This window comes from Pseudorasbora parva, chromosome 25, assembly GCF_024679245.1.
Source record: "Pseudorasbora parva isolate DD20220531a chromosome 25, ASM2467924v1, whole genome shotgun sequence".
Taxonomy (NCBI): domain Eukaryota; kingdom Metazoa; phylum Chordata; class Actinopteri; order Cypriniformes; family Gobionidae; genus Pseudorasbora; species Pseudorasbora parva.
Genome location: NC_090196.1, coordinates 7,419,430 through 7,441,164, shown reverse-complemented (window position 1 = coordinate 7,441,164; position 21,735 = coordinate 7,419,430). Strand labels below are relative to the sequence as shown.

General features: G+C 41.0%; 1 protein-coding gene across 2 annotated transcripts in view; it reads right to left on the bottom strand.

The window, feature by feature from the left end:
• cpt1ab (carnitine palmitoyltransferase 1Ab (liver)) overlaps positions 1-18,398 on the bottom strand; it is a 34,552-nt gene extending 16,154 nt beyond the window's left edge. For both annotated transcript variants that reach the window (XM_067437253.1, XM_067437254.1), the window contains exons 1-8: positions 18,279-18,398; positions 8,971-9,129; positions 7,105-7,247; positions 5,666-5,837; positions 5,213-5,314; positions 4,930-5,067; positions 3,799-3,876; positions 1,452-1,559 (exon numbers count right to left, since the gene is read on the bottom strand). In XM_067437253.1, the coding sequence (XP_067293354.1) occupies positions 1,452-1,559; positions 3,799-3,876; positions 4,930-5,067; positions 5,213-5,314; positions 5,666-5,837; positions 7,105-7,247; positions 8,971-9,111 (882 nt within the window). In that variant the 5' untranslated portion in view covers positions 9,112-9,129; positions 18,279-18,398. The remainder of the gene's footprint in view (positions 1-1,451; positions 1,560-3,798; positions 3,877-4,929; positions 5,068-5,212; positions 5,315-5,665; positions 5,838-7,104; positions 7,248-8,970; positions 9,130-18,278) is intronic.
• Positions 18,399-21,735: the final 3,337 nt, after the last annotated feature.

Sequence of the window (21,735 nt, the reverse complement as noted above, 5' to 3'; positions counted from 1 at the left end):
GGATGGGAACTAAGCTAGGGGTTCGGTTTGACCCACAGCTGACCTTCAATGACCACATTAAGCACATTTTTAAAACTTCCTTCCACCACCTTCGACACATCTCCAAACTCCGTCCCCTTTTAACCTTTCCAGATGCAGAGAAACTTGCCCATGCCTTTGTCTCCACCAGGCTGGATTACTTCAACGGTCTCTTCAGTGGGATTTCTGGCAGAAATATCCAGATGCTTCAATACATCCAGAACAGCGCTGCCAGAGTCCTTATGAGAGTCCGTAAATATGATCACATAACTCCCATCCTACACTCATTGCGCTGGATTCCCGTTTCATCCCGGATTGACTTCAAAATCCTCCTGTTCACACATAAATGCATCACTGGACATGCACTTTCATATCTACAGGAACTCATCACTCTGAAATCCTCCACCTGCACGCTCAGATCTTCAGGCCACCTGTTTCTTCAAGTTCCCACCACCAGGCTATGTACCATGGGAGACCGAGCTTTCTGCTCGGCTGCACCGCGGCTTTGGAACCACCTTCCCGGTGAGCTGAGAGCAGTACAGAGCTTGGACCAGTTTAAAGCAGAACTGAAGACTTTTCTGTTCAGAAAGGCTTTTATGTGTTGATTATTTGTATTTTTCTTTATTTTTAAAAAAATTTTTTTTTCCCTTTTTCCATTTTTTGCACTTTGAGATTCTTTGGAAGTCTCTTTGGAGCCAAAGCCTCGTCATTTGCTTCTGTGAGGTCAAAGACCTTGTGATTATTAATGCTCAATTTACAGAAGTTAATGTTTCATCTGAAGTTCTGAGTAGTACTTTACTGCCACTGACCCATACATTACCCTGACCTATGAAACATTAACAATGCAAGAGAATGTACTACACTTAAGGGAATAGTTCACCCAAAAAAGGTGGCACTTTGTGTGAGAAACACACCAACATTCGAACCCATTATGACTGGTCAGTAAAACCAATGTCCTTCAACATCATTCACACCAGTGTGAACAAGATTGGAGAGTTTTTGGCCTATTTCACACAAAAAGCCATTGTATGACATCAAAAAGCTTGATAAATACAGAAGTTATTTGTCATATTGGCTACTGTTTTTTGTAATTTAGGGACAATGAGTTGCATGGAAAACAACGGCTTGGACATACGACAAAATATCTTTGTGTTCCACAGAATAAAAAAAAACATTCAGTTGACATGATAGCTAAATGTTGTGCTTTTAGGGCAGACTATTCCTTTAAGTCTAATATCTATATTATGTAGGCACACCAAGGACGGTGGATTAATATAGTCATTGTTACAGTTATCGTTCTTGGTGTGGACGGGCCTTTAAGGTGGATGATCTTCAAGCAGACACTTAAAAGTGTGTGATTTCCTTCATCAGTGGTAAAACATTATTCTTGAATAGAATGATGGTAGAACAATCTGGACTATATCTGGACTCACTGGTTTGATCTGCGCTCGGTCCAGTTTTCTTCTGTACATCATTATGGCGTGGATGGAGTTACCAGCACGGGCGGCTTGGAGGGTAGTGGGGATCACATAGAGGAAGTCCTGATAAAGACAGAGAAAGAAAGTGACCTTCAGTCTCCTGAGATGAAGATGAGTGTTATGAACTTATTACAGGAACAATCTCCTTTGAGCAACCTAGAGTTAAAGGGGTTATTTATTAAGGAAATAAAATTTTCCTTTTAAAATATAAGAGGCCATCATACTATAAGAACATCCTGTAAGTTTCAGAGGTGAAAACTTCCTTGAAAATCCAAAAACTCTATGATAGGTTTCCTCTGCAGAAGAAAATCAACGCCTACTTCATCATCACAACTTTAAGTTGTGAGATGACACAGTGAAAATAATCCTTATTTAAAGGTGTCATGAACTGGCTTTTCTATGTTTTTATACTGTTGTCTGAGGTCAACTAATGACGTTCATGTGGTTTTTACATCCAAAAACATCATAGCTAATAAGTAATAGGCTATTTTCTACACTGGTTTGAGGCTCTCTCCTGAACGCTCGGTTTTGATGGAGACTTGAAAGTAAACGCCCACGGCTAGGATTGGATAAGATTTGCATATTTAAAGAGCTTGAGCTCCTCTTTCAGTTCACATGAGGGAGGGATTCCTTTGAAAGCGGCAACCGGGATTCTCTCACAGGGCTCGTAAATGTCTTTATCTAACAAACACAATGATTTATTTCTCATCCACCTGCGATTGATTGTAATATTATTTTTGTATTACATGGCCCGCACGATCTGTGGATATAAGCGTAAACACACACACGTGCACGCACGCCCAGATCAAGCAAATATTATTTCTGCCGCCGGGCGTACGTTTTGGTGGCCCATCTGGAAAACAAACAGCCCTGGGACTACTATTACTTCTGTATTACATGGCGTGCATGATCGGTAAATATAAGCGTGAACACACACACACACACACACACACACACACACACACACACACACACACACGTGCGCACCCAGGACTACTTTTAGACCTATATATAATAAAGACGTTTTACTCATATAAGTTTGTTGCACCATTCCTGTCGGAGCCAATACAGAAGAAACAGCTTTTTGTCTGTAAATCCAGCACTTGAGACTTGTTTACAAATGATTTAGCGCTGAAATGAAGCGAACACACAAACGTTCTTCCCCACGTGAGCTGGAACTTCATTAAAAATAAATGAAGTATCACTCATTCCTCATATTATGATCTGAAGGAAGCTTATGCAGCGACTGTGTTCTTCCACAATATCTTGCTATTTTATTGCTGCTGGCTAGCGTGATCTGATGAGTTGGTGGGCGGGGCTACTGAATCAGACGTGCTTATTGCTTATCTGTAGAGGCGTGTTTCGTCACTAGATGATGTCAGGATGAAGCACACGATCGTTTTTTGGGCCTGGTGTCTGTAAAAGCTTTTTTTTCACTAACAAGGAAGTTTTCATGCTCTGAAACTTACAGGATAATCTTATATTAGCATTACTTTTTATATATCAAAAGCTCAAGGGAAAGTTGATTTCTTAATTCATCCCCCCTTTAAACTGCCAAAAAAGAAAGCTCCCTTTACATTTGCTGAAGCTGTCCATTAAACAGAGTTCATCAGTTATTAGGTTCTGGACTCGTGCAGAACTCCAGTTAAAATCAACAGATCTCTACATTGTGTTTGCACAGTTACTTATGAAGAAAGCATTCGTTAGCGTGCTGAAATCGAGTTGCAATGACGAGATCACTGCATTCATGTGCTCAACATGTCAATGATCGGCTACACTGCAACCTTCCATGCTACGATCTGAATGTGATGCTACACATCTAAATATAATGCTATAATCATTTTTCCCAATTAGTTAATTCGTTTGAGAGTTAAAACTGAGCTATTTCATGTGCAAAGATGTCAGCCAATCACAGCAGTGGGCGTTTACACTGAAGTCTCACAGAAAACACACCCCTTAAAACAGCGTTCAGAGCTAAGTCTAAAATCTGAGTAGGGTAAAATGTCTTTTATTTCTAAATGATGACAGTTTTTGGTGCAAAAATCATACTAACATTATAAAATGATAAAACAATGCAGTTTATGACCCCTTTAAATTAGTTTCAAGAAACTTTCATCACCAGCTCCAGGCCTTAATCACTACACTGTAAAAAAAATGGTGCCGTGACCCGCAAAAGATTTTTAAATCTTTCATATTTTCATGGATTATGTTTGAGTTATCATCTATTATATGTTTTTGACTATTTATTTATTTATTACAAAAAAAAACAAATTAACCATTTCATAATGGTCAACGGCCTTACCATTGCATAGTAGTTGCTGTTGACCATGATTGGTCCTCGACCTCTGAGGTAAATATACTCCTCCCACCAGTCGCTGACCTGAGAGGATGACAGTAGAAACAAATCTCAAATAAAGGTACATTAAGGTTCATTATTTAAGAAGCTTAATGCTCTTTTGAAAGAAAGATCTATTTAAAATATACTGATGAGCCAAAACATTATGTTTTGTGAATTTTAAGTGAATATCATTGATGATCTCCAAATTTTAAGGTCTGGATAGATTAGATGGTAAGCAAACAATCAGTTCTTGTAAAAGGTGTTTGAAGCAGGGGAAATGGGCAGGAATAAAGTGACAATGGCCAAATTGTTATGGCAAGGCGACTGGGTCAGAGTATCTCTGAAACGGCAAGGCTTGTGTGTTGATCCCGATCATCAGTGTGAGAATTTACCAACAGTTGACGAGGAGGAAACAACGGCTATCACGTATGGTCTGAGCAAACAGAAGGTCTACTGTGGCACAAGGCACACAACATTTTAATGATGATTATTGGGAGAAATGTGCTTCACACACATAGCTTCACACTCTAAATCTCAATCCAGTTGAGCATCTGTGGGATGTGCTGGACCAACAAAATCGATGAATGGCGTCTCCACCTCACAATCAATAGGACTTGAATGATCTGCTACTAATATCTTAGTGCCAGAAACTACAGGGCGCTTTCAGGGGTCTATGCCTTGGTGGGTCGGCACTGTTTTGGCAGTACGCGGCGGACCAACAGCGTATTAGGGATGTAGTCATAAAGTTTTGGCTCATCAGTGTAGATTCTAAAGGTGATAAGGTAAAGGTCTACAAGGGGCAACTTTTTGAGCAATGTTGCAGAGCCATGTTGCAGAGCGAAGTTGCTTGGGCACTTTCCCATTGAGAATGGGTAACCGATTTCTATCTGGATACTTTAGATTAGTCGTGGGTCCTGTGTCTCACCTGGTAGCCTGTTGATGGCAACATTGCTCAGAAAGTTGCCCTGTGTATCTCACCTTAAGACATTTTTATAATCCGATATAATATGATAGGAGATTTTTTAAATGTTCCCCGAATCCCTCAAGAAAAGCTGTTGAAGGTACCTCTGAATAGTAGGCGCAGTGTGAACTTACGTAATTGGAGGTCCACCAGGATTTGAGCTTCAAGTACCACTGCAGTTTGGGGCCCAAGCTCTTCTCAAAGTCCTTTGCCAACCCCTCCATACGTTTGTACTGTTCATCGTCCATCAGAGGACGAGCTGACTCAAGATACTGCAAAAAATATATATATATAGATGTTAAGAAGTGAACCTTTAAAAAAACGGTTGAAATGGTTACTTTTTCAATTCAGTACCGGTATATGTGATTTATTGATGAATTTAATCATTTTAATGCACTATGAAAATGCTAGACCTACTCTTCTCACGGTGTCTTTTACAGCAGGCACTGGTAGCCGCGGTAGTGAACTCTGGAAGCTGTACAGCATTGGCTTTGGCCCAGAAAATAACTTCACCAATAACTGAGGTGATATTATTGGGTCAAGAATCAGACATGAGATAAGCATTACAACTTTCCAATAATAAAACTAAACATGTTCTAGTGATATCAGAAGAGCTATGACACAATGACTCAGAGATCACTTCAAGAGAAACATGCCATTACTGGAACAATGCTGAAATTATGTTATAAAACAAATGCATTGGGACTTTGGACTTTTGCTGAACATACATAGGCAAATATTTGCAAAGCTGGGATGAAATGCTAAAGTTCACCTGAAAATGAAAAATGTATGTAGATAACAAAAATTGCTAATATTTTCAGGATAAATTATTCCTTTTTAAGTGAAATTGTCCATCAGTGCCACACTCACCATCCAAATCTTTGTTTTCAGGGACAAAGATCCATGGCGATTGAACATCCAGCCATGCCAGGACAGCAAGCTCTTAAGGATGCTCCTCATAACGAAAGCAACAGTAATCCATAATCCTGTCCCAACCAGCACACCACCAACAATACGCTGCCCGTCTTCTGTAATGTACTTACTGTAGGGAAACAGCTATTAGGTGAGAAATCATCTGCAATGCTGTTAAAAATGGCCATAGATTCCACTAAAATACTGTTGTTTTTCTTCCAGAACTCTACTGTAAAATGATAATAATACTCCATGTCAAAAGTTTTGGTAAGTACTGTTTATGATTATTAAATTGAAACTTTCATAAGAATTTCAGAGAAATGGAATTGTTTATCATGTGACTGCTCATAAAGCTGGCAGACTCCATGTGATACAGTAATACAAACTGTTCAGGAAGTTACTTGTTTAACAGTGTAATCTTTATTAGAAAAAAAAAAACTAAAAACAGAAACTTGAGCTTTTCATTAGAAGTGATTTCGAAAGTCTCCTGCTCTCAAGTTCATTCATTTAAAAATATAAATTATGATGTTTTTACTGCACATTACAGGCATCCTTACAGGTGTCCTAAGGCATTTTCATGCTTTACAAAATATTCCCGTTGTAACCACGGTATCTGCCAAAACAGTAACAAAACAAAACTGAAAACAAAAAGAAAAGAAAAGAAAAGAAAAGGAAAAATAACAAAACGAAATTAAATGAAAACAAAAGAAAATATAAGAAACAAAAAACAAAACAAGAAAAGAAAAGGGAAAAAGGAAAAACAAAACAAAACAAAATGAAAAGAGAAGAGAAGAAACAAAAAACAAAACAAAAAGGAAAGGAAAAAAACAAACAAAACAATGAAGAAAAAAGAGAAGAAACAAAACTAAATGAAAAGAAAAGAAAAGAGAAGAAACAAAAAACAAACAAAACTAAATTAAACAAAATACAATAAAAAAAGAAAAGAGAAGCGAAGAAACAAAACAATACTAAATAAAACTAAACTAAAAAAACTAAACTAAATGAAAAGAAAAGAGAAGAAACAAAGCAAACACAAATAAATTTAAAAAAATAAAATAAATGGAAAGAAAAGTAAAAAACAAACCAAAAAACCTTCATGTGTGCATATGACTGAACTTCCGATCTTCCTAAAATTGACATCTTTCTCTCTTCTGACTGCCGTTACCAGTCTCTCTTTATTCTTTACACTAGTTTTTTTTTGTTGCTATTTTGAGCAAATTGGAACAACAACATACACCATATATTTAATGTAGTCTCTCATTCACTGCTATAGAAGTTTACCCAACTATGACGACTTCTGAGTAACCCAGAAATGTGAAAAAAAGGCTCAATGAACAGATTCCAAAAACATTATTAATAAATACTGACTAACAGCTGAGGGTTTATCAGTGGCTTACCTGACTGGAAGGTGTGTGGACAGTTTAGTGAATATCCCAAGGGACGGGTCTATTTTGGCGTATTTGGTGGTGGACATATAACCCACCAAAACAACCAGGAGCCCCGAAGGACTTCCTGGATAGACCCCAGTCATCACACCATTCTACAGAAACACAGAATAATGTAATATTAAAGGGGGGGTAAAATGCAGTTTCATGCATACTGAGCTTTTTACACTGTTAAAGACTTGGATTCCCATCCTAAACATAGACAAAGTTTCAAAAACTAATGTTGGACGTTTGATGGAGTATTTCTGTGTCAAAAATACTCCTTCCGGTTTCTCACAAGTTTCGGAGAGTTTTTTTCGAGTATGGGTCAGCTTGACGTTAATAAGAGCGGAAGGTCCTTGTATGGGCCGTACGGGCTCTTCTCCCGGTAGGGTGCGCGCGCGCGTGACTAGAGCGAGAGAGGAAATGCACGCCCGTAAACACTGCTCAGCTGCAGATCCAGTCGTCCGTGAACACTTATGTCGGTTATAGTCCGCGCCGCGCGCCACTTTATTCCTCCACTTTGACGTAGAGCGACTTCAACGCTTCAGCACAGCATTCTGGGAAGGCAGCGCTGCATTTGAACCGATTTGAACGCAGAAATGACGGGAAGCTTCATAACATCGCTTCAGTCGCGTCGCAAAGTGGATTTCCACGTCACTGCTGTCACAGGACTTCACCAAATCATACCAAAGAAGTGTGTTTTTGACGGAGCGGTCTCAGCGATAAAGGTTCGGTCCTCCTTTGGAAGCAGCCGGTGAGTAAAACTGCTTCAAATGTCTGTGCTGTTGGCTATCGTCGCGTGAGTAAACATCAGTAAAGGACACGATCGCGTGCTTCGTCATTCAAATGCGCTAACGGACTCCATTGCTGTTCTCTGTATAACGTTACACTAGTCTGACGTGCAAAACCGTTTTGCTTGCTAAGGTCTAACGTTAGTCGCATACAATAATCCATAAACCGAATCATGTCCTCGGGAATTTGCCACTAGCTTTTAACGGATGTAAATCGTTTTTTTATATAGTTTTTTTTTCTAAAACAAACATCAACACACAAATGTGTCACTGAGCACAAAATGAGCATCTGCCATGACCATCCCAGTCCCCTGACCTGAACCCTATAGAAAATGAGAGATAAACTGAAGAGAAGAAGCAACATGGATCTGGGAATCTGAAGGATCTGGAGAGGTTCAGTATGGAGGAATGATCTCTGATCTTTTGTCAGGTGTTCTCCAAACTCATCAGGCATTAGGCAGAAGACTGAGAGCTGTTATCTTGGCAAAAGGAGGTTGAAAAAAGTATTTAATAAAAGGATGCTATTAATTATAGGCAATGTGTTTTGGAGAAAAACATTTATTTTTATAATGTGATTTATTAGAGCTTGGATATATATATATATATTAGGGCCGGGATTTTAACGTGTTAATTATGATTAATTAATTACGGGACTTTAACGAGTTAATTAAGGTTAAATACAATAAACAATATTTTGTTGATTAAGCTTATGTATTCAGTCATTACTCAATGGTATACTAAAAATACATGTGAAAAATTACTTCTCACTGTTCTCAGGTCAAATATTTATATGCAATTAAAATGCGATTAATTACGATTAATTAATTACAAAGCCTCTAATTAATTAGATAAAAAAATTGAATCAAGTCCCGGCCCTAATATATATATATATCACAGCTCTAATAGAATGGGCAGCCTCTTAATGGGCTTCTTCAGAACACAAACTATCTTTAACAAAATCTGTTTTAAAAGTAACAAACCCAGTGCAGATTAGATAACATTATTCATGTACAGGAACTCTTTTCAATCAATTCCATAAAGTCACCTTGAACCTGATGAACCTTTTCTTCCAGGAGTGAATGCCTGACAGGTAGACCTGGCGCAGGGCCTCGTGGCACAGATGCAGGTCGATGCCATCCGGAGTGACGGTGAACTGGAAGGCCACCGCCTGATGCGCTTCTGCCATGCTGACTGCACACTGTCACTGCGACGGTGGAGAGTAAAAGAGCTTTTAGACAACAAGAGTCATAAATAAATAAAGTGTGGTTGCACTTTACTTTACAGTATGTGAACTTACAGTGTAAGTACCGGTAGATAAGAAAGTTCTGAGTAATATAAGGTTACTACCAGCATTGAGGAGTTACTGGTTACATGTAACTAGATTACGTAATTTAATTACAAAATAAATGTAACTGTAATCCATTAGAGTTACTTTAAAAATGTTTTAATAAATTACAGTTACCTATGAAAATGTTATCGGGTTACATTTGAATATTTTCTGCTTAGATATGTTGAATAATATGAATTTGCTGCTTTGCCTGTTTTTGATGTGCACAATGCCTCCTGCCATTTAAAGGGATAGTTCCCTTTAAAATGAAAATTCTGTCATCCTTTACTCACCCTCAAGTTGTTTCAAACCTGTGTGAATTTCTTTCTTCAGCTGAACACAAGGGGAGATTTTTTGAAGAATGTCAGTAACCAAACAGTTAACTGGAGCCATTGACTTCCATAGTAGGGAAAAAAATACTATGGACGTCAATGGCTCTAGTTAACAGAATATTCATTTTAAAGTGAACTATCCCTTTAAAGGCCATTTAGTAAAGCAATGCTTTTGATTGGCTCTCTCGTTTGAATATGCAGCATGTGCCAATTACATCAATCCACAGAAATCTGCTGAAAACTTTAGGCGACAACCTGTCTGAGATTTGCCACCATGGCAAGTGATATAAAGACCAACCTGTCCCCCCCAAAATTACGACTCTATAGGTCGTTTTTCTAGCACCTCATTAATTTTAAAGTCATGCGCCCTCTAGCTGGCATAAAAATAATGACAGTGACGTGTTACGTGACGTTATGAAATGAAATGACATCTCTCGTTACCAATCGTTAATGCAATGTGTGGACTTTTTTCCACCATTTGTCATATTTCCATTTAGCATTTATTATTTATTTACAACTACACCAACTCATCGATTTATAGTGCATACACACTTTATGAGCATGTGTTCCCTGGGATCGAACTCACGCTCGCATGATCACATGTTGTTGTTGTATAGTGCAATGCTTCACCAACTGAGCTATGCAAAACCTGAAATATTGAGCAGATAAAAGGGAAAAATGCTTTAAAATGAAAGTGTCCTACTGTCAATAGGAGGAGCACAATTAATTAAATGTTAAATTAATTAAAATATTGTCGATGGGCCGCAACTTTAGTAAACGCTTCTATTGGTCATATTTCAAGGAAGTGACAAACAACCTATATAGGCGTATTGGTTGAGAACATGTTGATAAAGACATTTCAGCGCCGCTGGAAATTAGCAAAGTAATCAAATTGAATCTGTTACATTACTTTAATAAAGTATTTTAAACAGTTACACTACCTTTTACATTTCAAAACTACATGGGTTACGGTTAGGTTTAGGTGTAGGTTCAGGGTTAGTACATAGTTATTATTACCCAGTTATTGCAATTACTAAGTACATATTATTAGTTATGTATTATATCAGAATGTGAGTTTTTCACAATTTGAGTGGAAAGCTGAACAAATTAACATTAATTAAAGAAAGTACATGAACAAACATTGTAATATGTAACATAAAGCCACCTAATGTTAATTTCACCGCACTTGTTCTACTGTTCAGTGTAATCATGAAATAACAGAGCGGATTAATGTGCTTTTTTCATGGCCTCTGTGACTCTTTCACAAGTTTGTATTTTAAACATCACTCGGGTGTAAATAAAGCCCCATGGATGTTTGAAAGGTTACGGAGATGTCTGCCCCTTTGGAGAAATCATAATAAAATCAAAGTTTACATGAGAATGAACCATAGACTGTAAAAAAATATGGACGTAGTGTCCGTGACGTCACCCATAGGATTCTGATTAGCCGTTCTGAAGCTTAAAGTAGGGGCGAGCTGGGCGTTGCCATCTTGTGAGCGAGTCATCGCGTGTCACTCCCGGATAACAGAAAATGGGCAAAAAGGCGGGATGTGCGCGGAGCGGAGGTGACGCAATAACTATAGATGGCGGATAAATGGCTATCCACTTGTAACCACGCCCTTAATTATGCAGAACCTTAAGGCTTTATATAACGTAAACGAATGAGTTATAAAAAAATTCACACCCCTCAGAGTTGTCATGAAGATCAACATTAGCCTTATAAGCCAAAACCACAATTTGTACCAGGCTGTAAACATGTTTTTTTCTGCTTTAAAGTTGAGAATTTTAACATGGGGCTCAATGAGATTCTGCTCCCTTCTGGAGCATGTCCCTAGTGGCCAGTTGAGGAATTGCAGTTTACATTACTTCCGTATTGGCTTCAAGAGAGATCGCGGGAGGTTGCCGCTTGGAATGAACCTCATTGGTTCTTGCCGAAGCTCGCATCAAGCATCAATAAACATATCTTCATTTGTGTTCTGAAGTCGAACGAAACCTTGCATAATAAACTGTTATGCTTTTATTACCTTACAATGAGCCATTTCTATCTCCATACACCACGGTTCCCCTACTGTGAAGTCTCCATTTCGTGCCATCATGTTTCTACAGTAGCCATAAACGGACAAATTTCTCTACAGAGCGCTAGCTACTCTCTGCTCTCTCAGACGATGACATGTTTGTCTTGTGTCGGCCACCATATCGTCTCTATGTGCTTCGAAAGGGAGGGGTGAGCAGTGTGTGATTGCAATTCGCAACTTCACCGCTAGATGCAGCTAAAATTTACACACTTATAGCCTTAAAAACGCAACAGAGTGTCAGAATGAAGGTGGACAATAACAGTTCCCTTTCGAGAGAGGTTCCTCGTATTACGTATGGGAAAAACTCCTTTTCTCGAGAATGTGAAGCAAAATTTTATTAATAAAGGTATCTATGTAAAGCGCAGTGAGCTGCACGGCCATAGCCCAGCGCGAGGAGCGCTCTGATTGGCCGGGCCGCGGCAACTGCAGGAACCTATGGTGAGGCGGCTGAGAGGAACGAACCAATGGGGGGCGTTCCAGAAGCCCGCCGAAAAAGGTGCTTATATTTGCATACAGGAGCCTATATAAGACCCTAATTCGCCATAGGTGTCAGATTTTATCTCCTTCAGCGATACCTTCGCTGATCTCCGGAAGAAGCACCGCCGTTGAAAAGGCACCAGCGGAACCTGCAGCTGAGGACGACGGACTCCCTCTCCGCCTTCTCTGCCGTTCCAGCTACGCCATCCGGCGTTATATATCCTTTTACTGTGTCTATGTTGAGTGTTGTATGTGTTTGTGTGTGTGTTGCCGCTGCAACGCCACTTCTAGAGCTTACAGGCTTGTTCTATTCGAGGACTCTCTCGCTCCGCCGCGTCGTTAAGCGCCGCGGAAAGACGGAGCTCTTCTCACTCTCCCTCTGCTCTCGTCCCGTCGCGCTGAATAGCGCTGCGGAAAGAGAGAATGTTAGAGGACATGAGCACACTCAAGCCGAAGCTCTCTTCACTCTGCCGCCGCCGCGGCTCTTCTTCCGCCGCTGCCGCAGAGTTGTCCTCACTCTTCCCTCGTTCCGTCGCGCTACAGCCGCGGACAGAGAATACTAGAGTGAATAGGCGAACTCGAGCCGAAGCTCTCGTCACTATACCGTCGCGCTGAGGAGGCGCCGCGGACAGACGGAGCTTTTCCTCACTCTTCCTCTTCTCTAGTTCAGTCGCGATATCGCCGCGGACAGAGAATACTAGAGTGAATAAACTAACTTGAGCCGAAGCTCTCGCCGTGCTGAAGAAGCGCCGCGGACAGAGTTTTTCCTCACGCTTCCAATTCTCGTTCAGTCGCGCTGTCGCCGCGGACAGAGAATACTAGAGTGAATAAACAAACTCGAGCCGAAGCTCTCGCCGTGCTAGAAGCGCCGCGGACAGAGTTTTTCCTCACGGTTCCAATTCTCTCGTTCTGTCGCTCTATCGCCGCGGACAGAGAATACTAGAGTGAATAAACAAACTCGAGCCGAAGCTCTCGCCGTGCTAGAAGCGCTGCGGACAGAGTTTTTCCTCACGGTTCCAATTCTCGTTCTGTCGCTCTATCGCCGCGGACAGAGAATACTAGAGTGAATAAACTAACTCGAGCCGAAGCTTTCGCCGTGCTCATTCTACTGCCGTCGTGCTGAAGCGCTGCGGACAGAGAATACTAGAGTAAGTTAGACGAGCGAGCTCGGGCTGTTGGGTATGTCAAGAACAATGTCGCTGCAGCGCTCGCTTACTGCCAAGGAAGTTGTAATGGCTGCCTTGTCATGATAGCGCGCGCGCCCCTTCCACAGCGCGTTGCTGACTAGAGCGACACGCGCTCACTGTCAGAGCATAAGGGGCGTCGGAAAATGGCTGCCAAGCTAAGCTCTTTTTTCACTCTATCACTTCCAGTCCCCTTTATTCAGGCGGCTGGAAAGGTTTTTACACTGTAGACAAAGTGTCCACTACACAGTGTGCACCCCTACATAAGCACTGTTAATTCAGCCTCACAAAATCACAAATAAATCCCGCCGCGGCCGGATTACACCATATAAAGTCAACTAGCCTTATTGCAGTCAACTAGCCTGTGGTCAAACACGCTTGTCTGCATGCGTGCTTTCAGTCTAGACTAGAGCATAACGGCATTGTGGAATGGCTCACATACCACCCGCACTTCCTTACATTCTCCCAGTTCCCTTAAGTTTAGTGGCTGGAGATGAAATATTGCAGTCAACTAGCCTGTGTTAAACACGCTCGCCTGCACACTAATGCTGTGTGCGTTTACCCCTGTGGATTTGCTCACTGGTTTGCACCGTGGGTATTCTACGTAGGTTGTGCGCCACTACACATTGTTTACACTACACACAAAAGAGCTTTCTATGTAGGAAATGTGCCCACTTTACAGTCTGCACTCCTGCACCCAAGCACTTTTCACAAAGTTCACTCTCACACACACAATATAAATGTGAGGCGCGCGCCCACTGCAAAGCCTGCACCGCCAAAACTAACACTATCCCCACAGTGTTACAAGCAGTGTTACAGCACAAGCAACCCGGCTAACAGGCCCCTATTACTAAGCGGCCAGCCCCCGAATCTAATTCAACCCCTGGCTTCACGAGCCCAGGCCTGGCAGGCCATTCCTGGTATATAATATTGGGTGTTGAACATATAAAACGAGGTTCTCGCTACAGTTTTGCTCGCAGACCCCGCGATTCAAGCCGTGGTCGAGCCCTCAGTAAGAAGCAGTGTCAGTCACGTGCTTTTCGCTGAGGCATTGAAACTGTTAAAGGAGAGAGCGGCGGAAACAGTACACCCGACGCTAGCGAGTCAGGTTTTTACTGTCGCTAATTCCTCATGCCGAAAATGGATGGCGGTCTCAGGCCCATTTTCCAGGCATCTGAACAAAGCACTTATGACACGCTCGTTTCAAGGTGCTGACGGTGAAACAAATCCTCGCGCACATTCGCCCCGGGGATTGGGTTTTCTCAATAGATCTGAAAAACGCATACTTCACGTTACGATAACCCCCTCTACAGGCCATTCTTGAGATTCCCCTTCGAGGGGCAGGCTTATCAGTACAGTCATTGTCATAGACTCAAGACTCAACGAGCGTCTTACGGCATAAGAACCACCACGTCTTGATAACGTACATAAAATCGCTAGGGCAGCCGAGATCAGACTCTCTTCACTGCATGGCTAAGCATCTCCTTTTATGGGCAGAGCACAATCTGAGCTCCCTTAGGGCGGCTTACGTGCCAGGTATTCTGAATCAGGGTCCGGACATGTTATCCAGAGGACCCATGTCCCCAGGGGGATGGTCCCTTTACCCGCAAACGATTCAGCTCACACAGCACACGCTGCCCAATATTTTTTCTGCAAACGCAGGGATGCCCTGGCCCATGTTGGCCCAGACTCCCTCTATATGCTCCCTCCGATCGTGATCCAGCTGCAAGCCTGGGCTTTTTAATAGCCCCACTTTGGAAGAACCGCACATGGTTCTCCAAACTGTTTCAGCTGTCAGACACAGCCCCATGGCCTATTCCGCCAACGAAAGGGAAGATCTGGCATCCCAATCCCGAGCTGTGGGCCCTCCACGTATGGCCCATCAACGGTATCCGGGAACCTCTCTGACAAGTTATGAACACTATTTCGGAAGCTAGAGCCCCTGCTATCTGGCAGCTCTGCTTTGAAGTGGTCAGTGGTTTTCTAACCAGTGTGCTACGCGAAACATCGACGCACACTCATGCGAACTGGCGGAACTGCTCGCTTTCTCCAAGAGCTAATGGACGCGGGTCGTCCCCCCTCCATACTCGGGGTGTGTGTCTCCGCCATAGCAGCTAGCCACGCTCCGATCGTGGCACATTCACTAGGGAAAAGTGATCTTATTGTGTGTTTTCTTAAAGGGGCCAGGAGATTCAGCCCGCCTTGCCCCTACCTCGGTCCCTATTTGGGACCTCGCCATGGTTTTGGAGGCCGTGAAGGGTTCCCCCTCCTAACCACTTCAGACCACGAGCTTGAAGCACATATCACTCAAAACCGTTTTTCTGCTGGCTGTGGCCTCGGTTAAGCGAGTGGGTGGCTTACCTGCACTCTCCGTGAGCCCTTCCTGTCTTGAGTTTGGGTCCAGCAACTTCAAGGTTGTGCTCAAACCGAGGCATGGTTTTATGCTGAAAGTGCTATCAACCCCTTCAGTATGCAGGTCTTTTCACTGCTTAACCCGCGTCTCAGAGAGAATAAGACGCAAACCTATTCTGCCCAGTCAGAGCATTGAGATTGTATCTAGAGCGCTCCGCCCCCTTCAGGCAGTCGGATCAGCTCTTCATTGCTTCGGTGGCCGCACTAAAGTTTGTGCTGTCATGAAACAGACTCTCACACTGGATAGTGGATGCAGTCCCACTAGCATATAGGTCTAGGACCTAACCTGTCCTACAGGCATTCAAGCCCACTCCTCTAGAGGCATGGCCTCATCTTGGGCTTGGTCGTGTGGCATTTCTTTGGAAGATATCTGTGCGGCGGCAGGCTGGGCCTCTCCGTCCACTTTTATCAGATTCTACAAGTTGGAGGTTCCAGCTCTACAAGCAGGGCTTCTCTCCATCTAGGCTCTTTCTAGACCCTGACAAACAGATTGCCTTATGTTTTGGCCTGTACACATTAGCCCTCAAGCACTTATTCATTCATCATAAGATCCGACTATGTCCGATCAGCTGTTCAAACGAACCGACTCTTCCGGTTCTTCATTCCCCTTATAAGCCGCCTCTGTCGGTCTATCGGGGGTTTATTAACATGTGCTTTGGGTATACTGGGTCAGTCAGCACACACGGCGCTTTACATTGTGTTCCCATACGTAATACGAGGAACCTCTCTCGAAAGGGAACGTACTCGGTTACTTTCGTAACCTCGGTTCCCTGAGAGAGAGGAACGAGTATTACGTTCCGTGCCGTGTTTATGCTTCTCAGGTATCGCTTCAGTCGATCTTAAAACCTGACACCTATGGCGAATTAGGGTCTTATATAGCCTCCTGTATGCAAATATAAGCACCTTTTTCGGCGGGCTTCTGGAACGCCCCCCATTGGTTCGTTCCTCTCAGCCGCCTCACCATAGGTTCCTGCAGTTGCCGCGGCCCGGCCAATCAGAGCGCTCCTCGCGCTGGGCTATGGCCGTGCAGCTCACTGCGCTTTACATAGATACCTTTATTAATAAAATTTTGCTTCACATTCTCGAGAAAAGGAGTTTTTCCCATACGTAATACTCGTTCCTCTCTCTCAGGGAACCGAGGTTACGAAAGTAACCGAGTACGTTTTTCCGCATTTGTTAGTTTTTTTGTGCACACAAACTTCAACATATTAAAATAATCATTATAATAAGCAATATTATAATTTATATATTACTGTGTTAAAGCACAAATACACAGACTTCCTTGCTTAATCACCACTCAAACCTGTCTATAATTTGTCAAAGGCACATACATACAATATTTTCATAAGGTAAATTGTTTATAACAGTGATACTATCATCATATAACGTGAATCGAATTAAATAATTACCATGAAGGTCATGTTTTGTAAAGAGGGCGCAATGTTATTAGCAAGTCATATTTCAGTCCCCCAGCAGTGGCGATCACGTGACGTGCCGGAGTTGGAAACTAGGGGAAAGGTCACGCGCTGCTGCTCTAAAGCACGAGACTGTGTTGATAGTGCACGCTGCTGGACGCCATTATGGGTTTTTAATAAGCTTGTATTATATATTGTGCCACAAGGGGTAGAGTTTTTCGCACAATAGAAAGAGGAACTATCGGCTATTTAAATATGTGTCTTATGTAAATATATATTATTTGCATGCTTCCTGCACTATCAGCGAACTATTCAATTAAAGAAACACTTCAACAAATTATGAAAACGCAGTATTTACTCATACTTATCTTACTCCAAACTAATAAGAATCGTTTTTCCTTCGGTGGTACTTAAAATTAGATATTAGGCAGTTTGGGGACTTTTTTATTCCCTTCCTTCTTATCTAGTTTGCTTACAATTACGTGAATGGTGACTTCTGTCATAGGCTACTAACTAATATCTCCTTTTGTGTTCCCGGGTTTGGATCCACATGAGGATGAGTAAATGATTGTAGTATTTAAAATATTGAATGAACTTATGTGCGTTATTAACATCGCCTGCATTAAAAAATTAGGCTGCGTGCAAAGACTTGTTGTGTTAATTCGCACACTTCTCATTAGTTACTTATTTGTCCCAAATCTAAATATATCCACATCCACACACACACACATAATCAAACGAATTCCAGCGTAGGCTGTGGTTGCGCACGCACACCCACAATAACCGAGCGCCCTTCTCGTGCTCTCTGCTTTGGATAGATGCCCTGACATACCCGGGCACCTACTGACCTCGTTGTGCAACATTCACCAGGTGCTTCTGAGTGTCAGGATGTCAACACGCATTTATAAACATGAACACTTATTGCACATCATAAATTGCAGACATTTGTGTTTTATTCAAAGAAAAACTGCGTTGCTGTCCGGGATCACCTTGCCACCACGTCTGTCTTATACCACAGGACAAGAATATATCAGTGCGCTGGTGCACTTTCACCTACTTAACCCGGTAAACGAGCTCCACATCCAATCTCATGCCGCTTTAATATAGAGCTGATTTATTCTGGATTCTTACCTCTTTGCCCCTTCCTGGAATATGAACGATGTTGATTACTGTTTCCCTGTAGGAGACGCGCCGTTTGCTTTAAGTGTGGAAGCTATGAATGAATGTAATAAGGGTCATTTTTTACCAAACCCGCCCCTCGCGGTGACGTCACGCGGTATAGATAGAGGCGCGTGCGACAGCGACGCCCTGCAGGAATGAACTCTTTGATCCGGATTGTAAAAATGACATAAAATGATAATAGCCTTTAAAACTAACAGGGAAACGTAGAAATATTTTTAAATTTGTTTTGTAAATTAAATGATCTTCCTCAGGGAGAAATGTTGTTTGTGAGGGGAATGTAGGCCTAGGCTATATCCTCACAGTGGTGTGAAAAGTGTTTTGATAAATCTGCATCCTTTCCTTTTTTTACATTTACATACACACCAAAACACATTGGATACAATTATTTCCCCCCTTTTATTAAATACTTTTTTCAACCTCCTTTTGCCAAGATAACAGCTCTCAGTCTTCTGCCTAATCCCTGATGAGTTTGGAGAACACCTGACAAAAGATCAGAGATCATTCCTCCATACTGAACCTCTCCAGATCCTTCAGATTCCCAGATCCATGTTGCTTCTTCTCTTCAGTTCATCTCTCATTTTCTAGGGTGGTCAGGGGACTGGGATGGTCATGGCAGATGCTCATTTTTTAGGCCTACACATTTGTGTGTTGATTAAAAGTTTTTTTTTTTGGATCACTGTTCTGATGGAAGATCTAAGCATGGCCAATCATAAGATTTCTAGCAAAATCCATCAGTTTTTTTTTCAGCCATGTGTCTGAACCAACTTTTTGTAATAATATATATATTTTTTCTTTCAAAAATGTTCTCTTTTTTAGATCAATTTAATGTGCCTTTGCCTAAATAAAGTTTCCTTTCTCTCAAATCTTTCATACTTCAAACGTTTGAAGGGCATATCATGATTTAGAGAAAAAAACTAAACAGCTAAACAGTTTTCAACATTCACTGTAAAAAATAAAATAATTAATGTTTCCAATTGAACATTTTTTATAGTGACTGATCACATCTAAAAATTTTCCGTTGGCCAAATTGAATTTCTGTGAATTAAATTGATTAAATTCATAAACATTCAATTTGGGCAAATGAAACATTTTAGATGTGATCAGTCACTATAGAATGCAATTGGATTTTTTTTTTTTTTTACAGTGTTGATAAAAAAGAGTGTTGGATTTGCATGATTTAACTGTGCACATAAGTACATGAATCAATTAAGTTGAACAAACATAATTTGTTCATCAACATCATGGAATGAATACATTTTAAGTGACTCAATTAAATAGTCGCAAAATTAAATTTATATGGATCCCTGACATGATCCAGGCATTAAATATGATATATTTATTCATCCACTTCAAATTTATATGCTACACAACTGAATTATAATACTGCACTAGTCAATTAATACACGTTTAGCTAGAGTAATAACTCACATAGCATTTTAAAAGCTAAGCATAGAAGCTCCTTCAGCAAAGCTCACATTAGCCGTATCAGTTTAAAGCCATAAGCAAATGCTCCACTCTTCTCCACAATATAACCCACTGTAATTTAAATTGTTCTTATAATTCCAACATTGAATATTAAATACTCTTAAACACAAGTCTCCCCCTTTCTCATCTTGCTCAAAAATACATAACATTTTTAAAATAACAACATTTACTCTCTCTCTTGAGTTAATTCATATGCAAAGCAATGAATGCAGCCCAAATCATTCATGTAATCTCAACACAAACAGATTAAGTAAACTTCAATTTGACTTCTATTTAAATGGATTGAACACAATCAAATTAAGTTAAAGGACAACTCCGGTGAGAAATGACCCTAGGGGTAGTTAACAGATAGTTACAGAGTAGATCGTTCTCTGGGATGCGTTTTCATGGAAATCGAATGTAAAGAGTTTTATTTCTAAAAACAGATTAGCTTATAACACTAGTCTATGGGGCACAGGGTAGTGAAATTAAATCGCTAGTTAATACCACTAACAAGGCTAAAAATAGCCTCACACTAACACAGTAGCATAATGAGGGTCCCTACATGCAAACCGAAGCATTGAGAACTTTGTAAGAGTACAAACAGTTTAATAAGAAGATACTTTATAGACATAGTGCATTACGCGTTCACAGACAGGCGCCATCTTGGAAAACAGTCTCGACTCATCGAGCGACGAGAGCGCTGTTCTAAGTGATGAACTGTGACTTGGAATCTCATATTGTCCGTTGTTTCCGGAAGAAAACACTGAACACAACAGAGAAAATAAATAAATAAAAATAAAAATGTCCATGTTATTACATTTCACAAACTTAATTCCTATCGACCAGCTCACTTAGATCAGCGCTCGTAGATCGATTCATCGAGACTGTTTTTCGAGATGGTGCCTGTCCGTGAACGCGTAATGCGCTATGTTTACAACGTATCTTCTTATTAAACAGTTTGTACACTTAAAGTTTTCAATGCTTCGGTTTGCATGTAGGGACCCTCATTATGCTACCGTGTTAGTGTGAGGCTATTTTGAGCCTTGTTAGTGGTATTAACTAGCGATTTAATTTTACCACCCTGTGTCTACCCTGTGCCCCATAGACTAGCGTTATAAGCTAATCTGTTTTTAGAGATAAAACTCTTTACATTCGATATTCAAGAAAACGCATCCCAGAGAACGATCTACTCGGTAACCATCTGTTAATTACCCCTAGGTTCATTTCTCACCGGAGTTGTCCTTTAAGACAAAATGTATAGCAACTGTGTTGCTTTAGCTCATTTCTAAGCAAATCTAAGCAATTTGGACAAGCAGTTTTTATGAATGATCCTTCAGAAATCATTCTAAAATAATTTATCTCTCTCTCTCTCTCTCTCTCTCTCTCTCTCTCTCTCTCTCTCTCTCTCTCTCTCTCTCTCTCTCTCACACACACACACACACACACACACACACACACACACACACACACACACACATGAAAATAGCTGGAAAGGGTTAATTATAGGAATACATTTCAATAAAATGTGAGCTAAAATAACACAAAAAATAAATTGGGGACAACTATTAATGCATCTTGCACATGGTCGCTATGCTACGCAGTGTTTTGATAACAGCCTGTCCCCATGGCAAAGAAATCACTAGAGAAGCGAAAGAACAGCTTATAAGTTCAGGTGGGCGTGACGCACGGAGCAAGAGCAGCAGTGTATTATATTTTTAAGTAAAAGCTATACCCCTTCCCTTAACAAGACAGAAATACACTAACTAATCATGTAAACATCTGTTACCATTTAAAATGCATATAAAATCAAAATATAAGCTGTTTATGAAGTGAAAGTTAACAATTATCGTGCAGAACGCAGCATTGTATAGGTGCTGGTCCTGGATCGGCACAATAGTGCATTACGCTCAAACTTAAGAAAAATATTATATTATGTGTG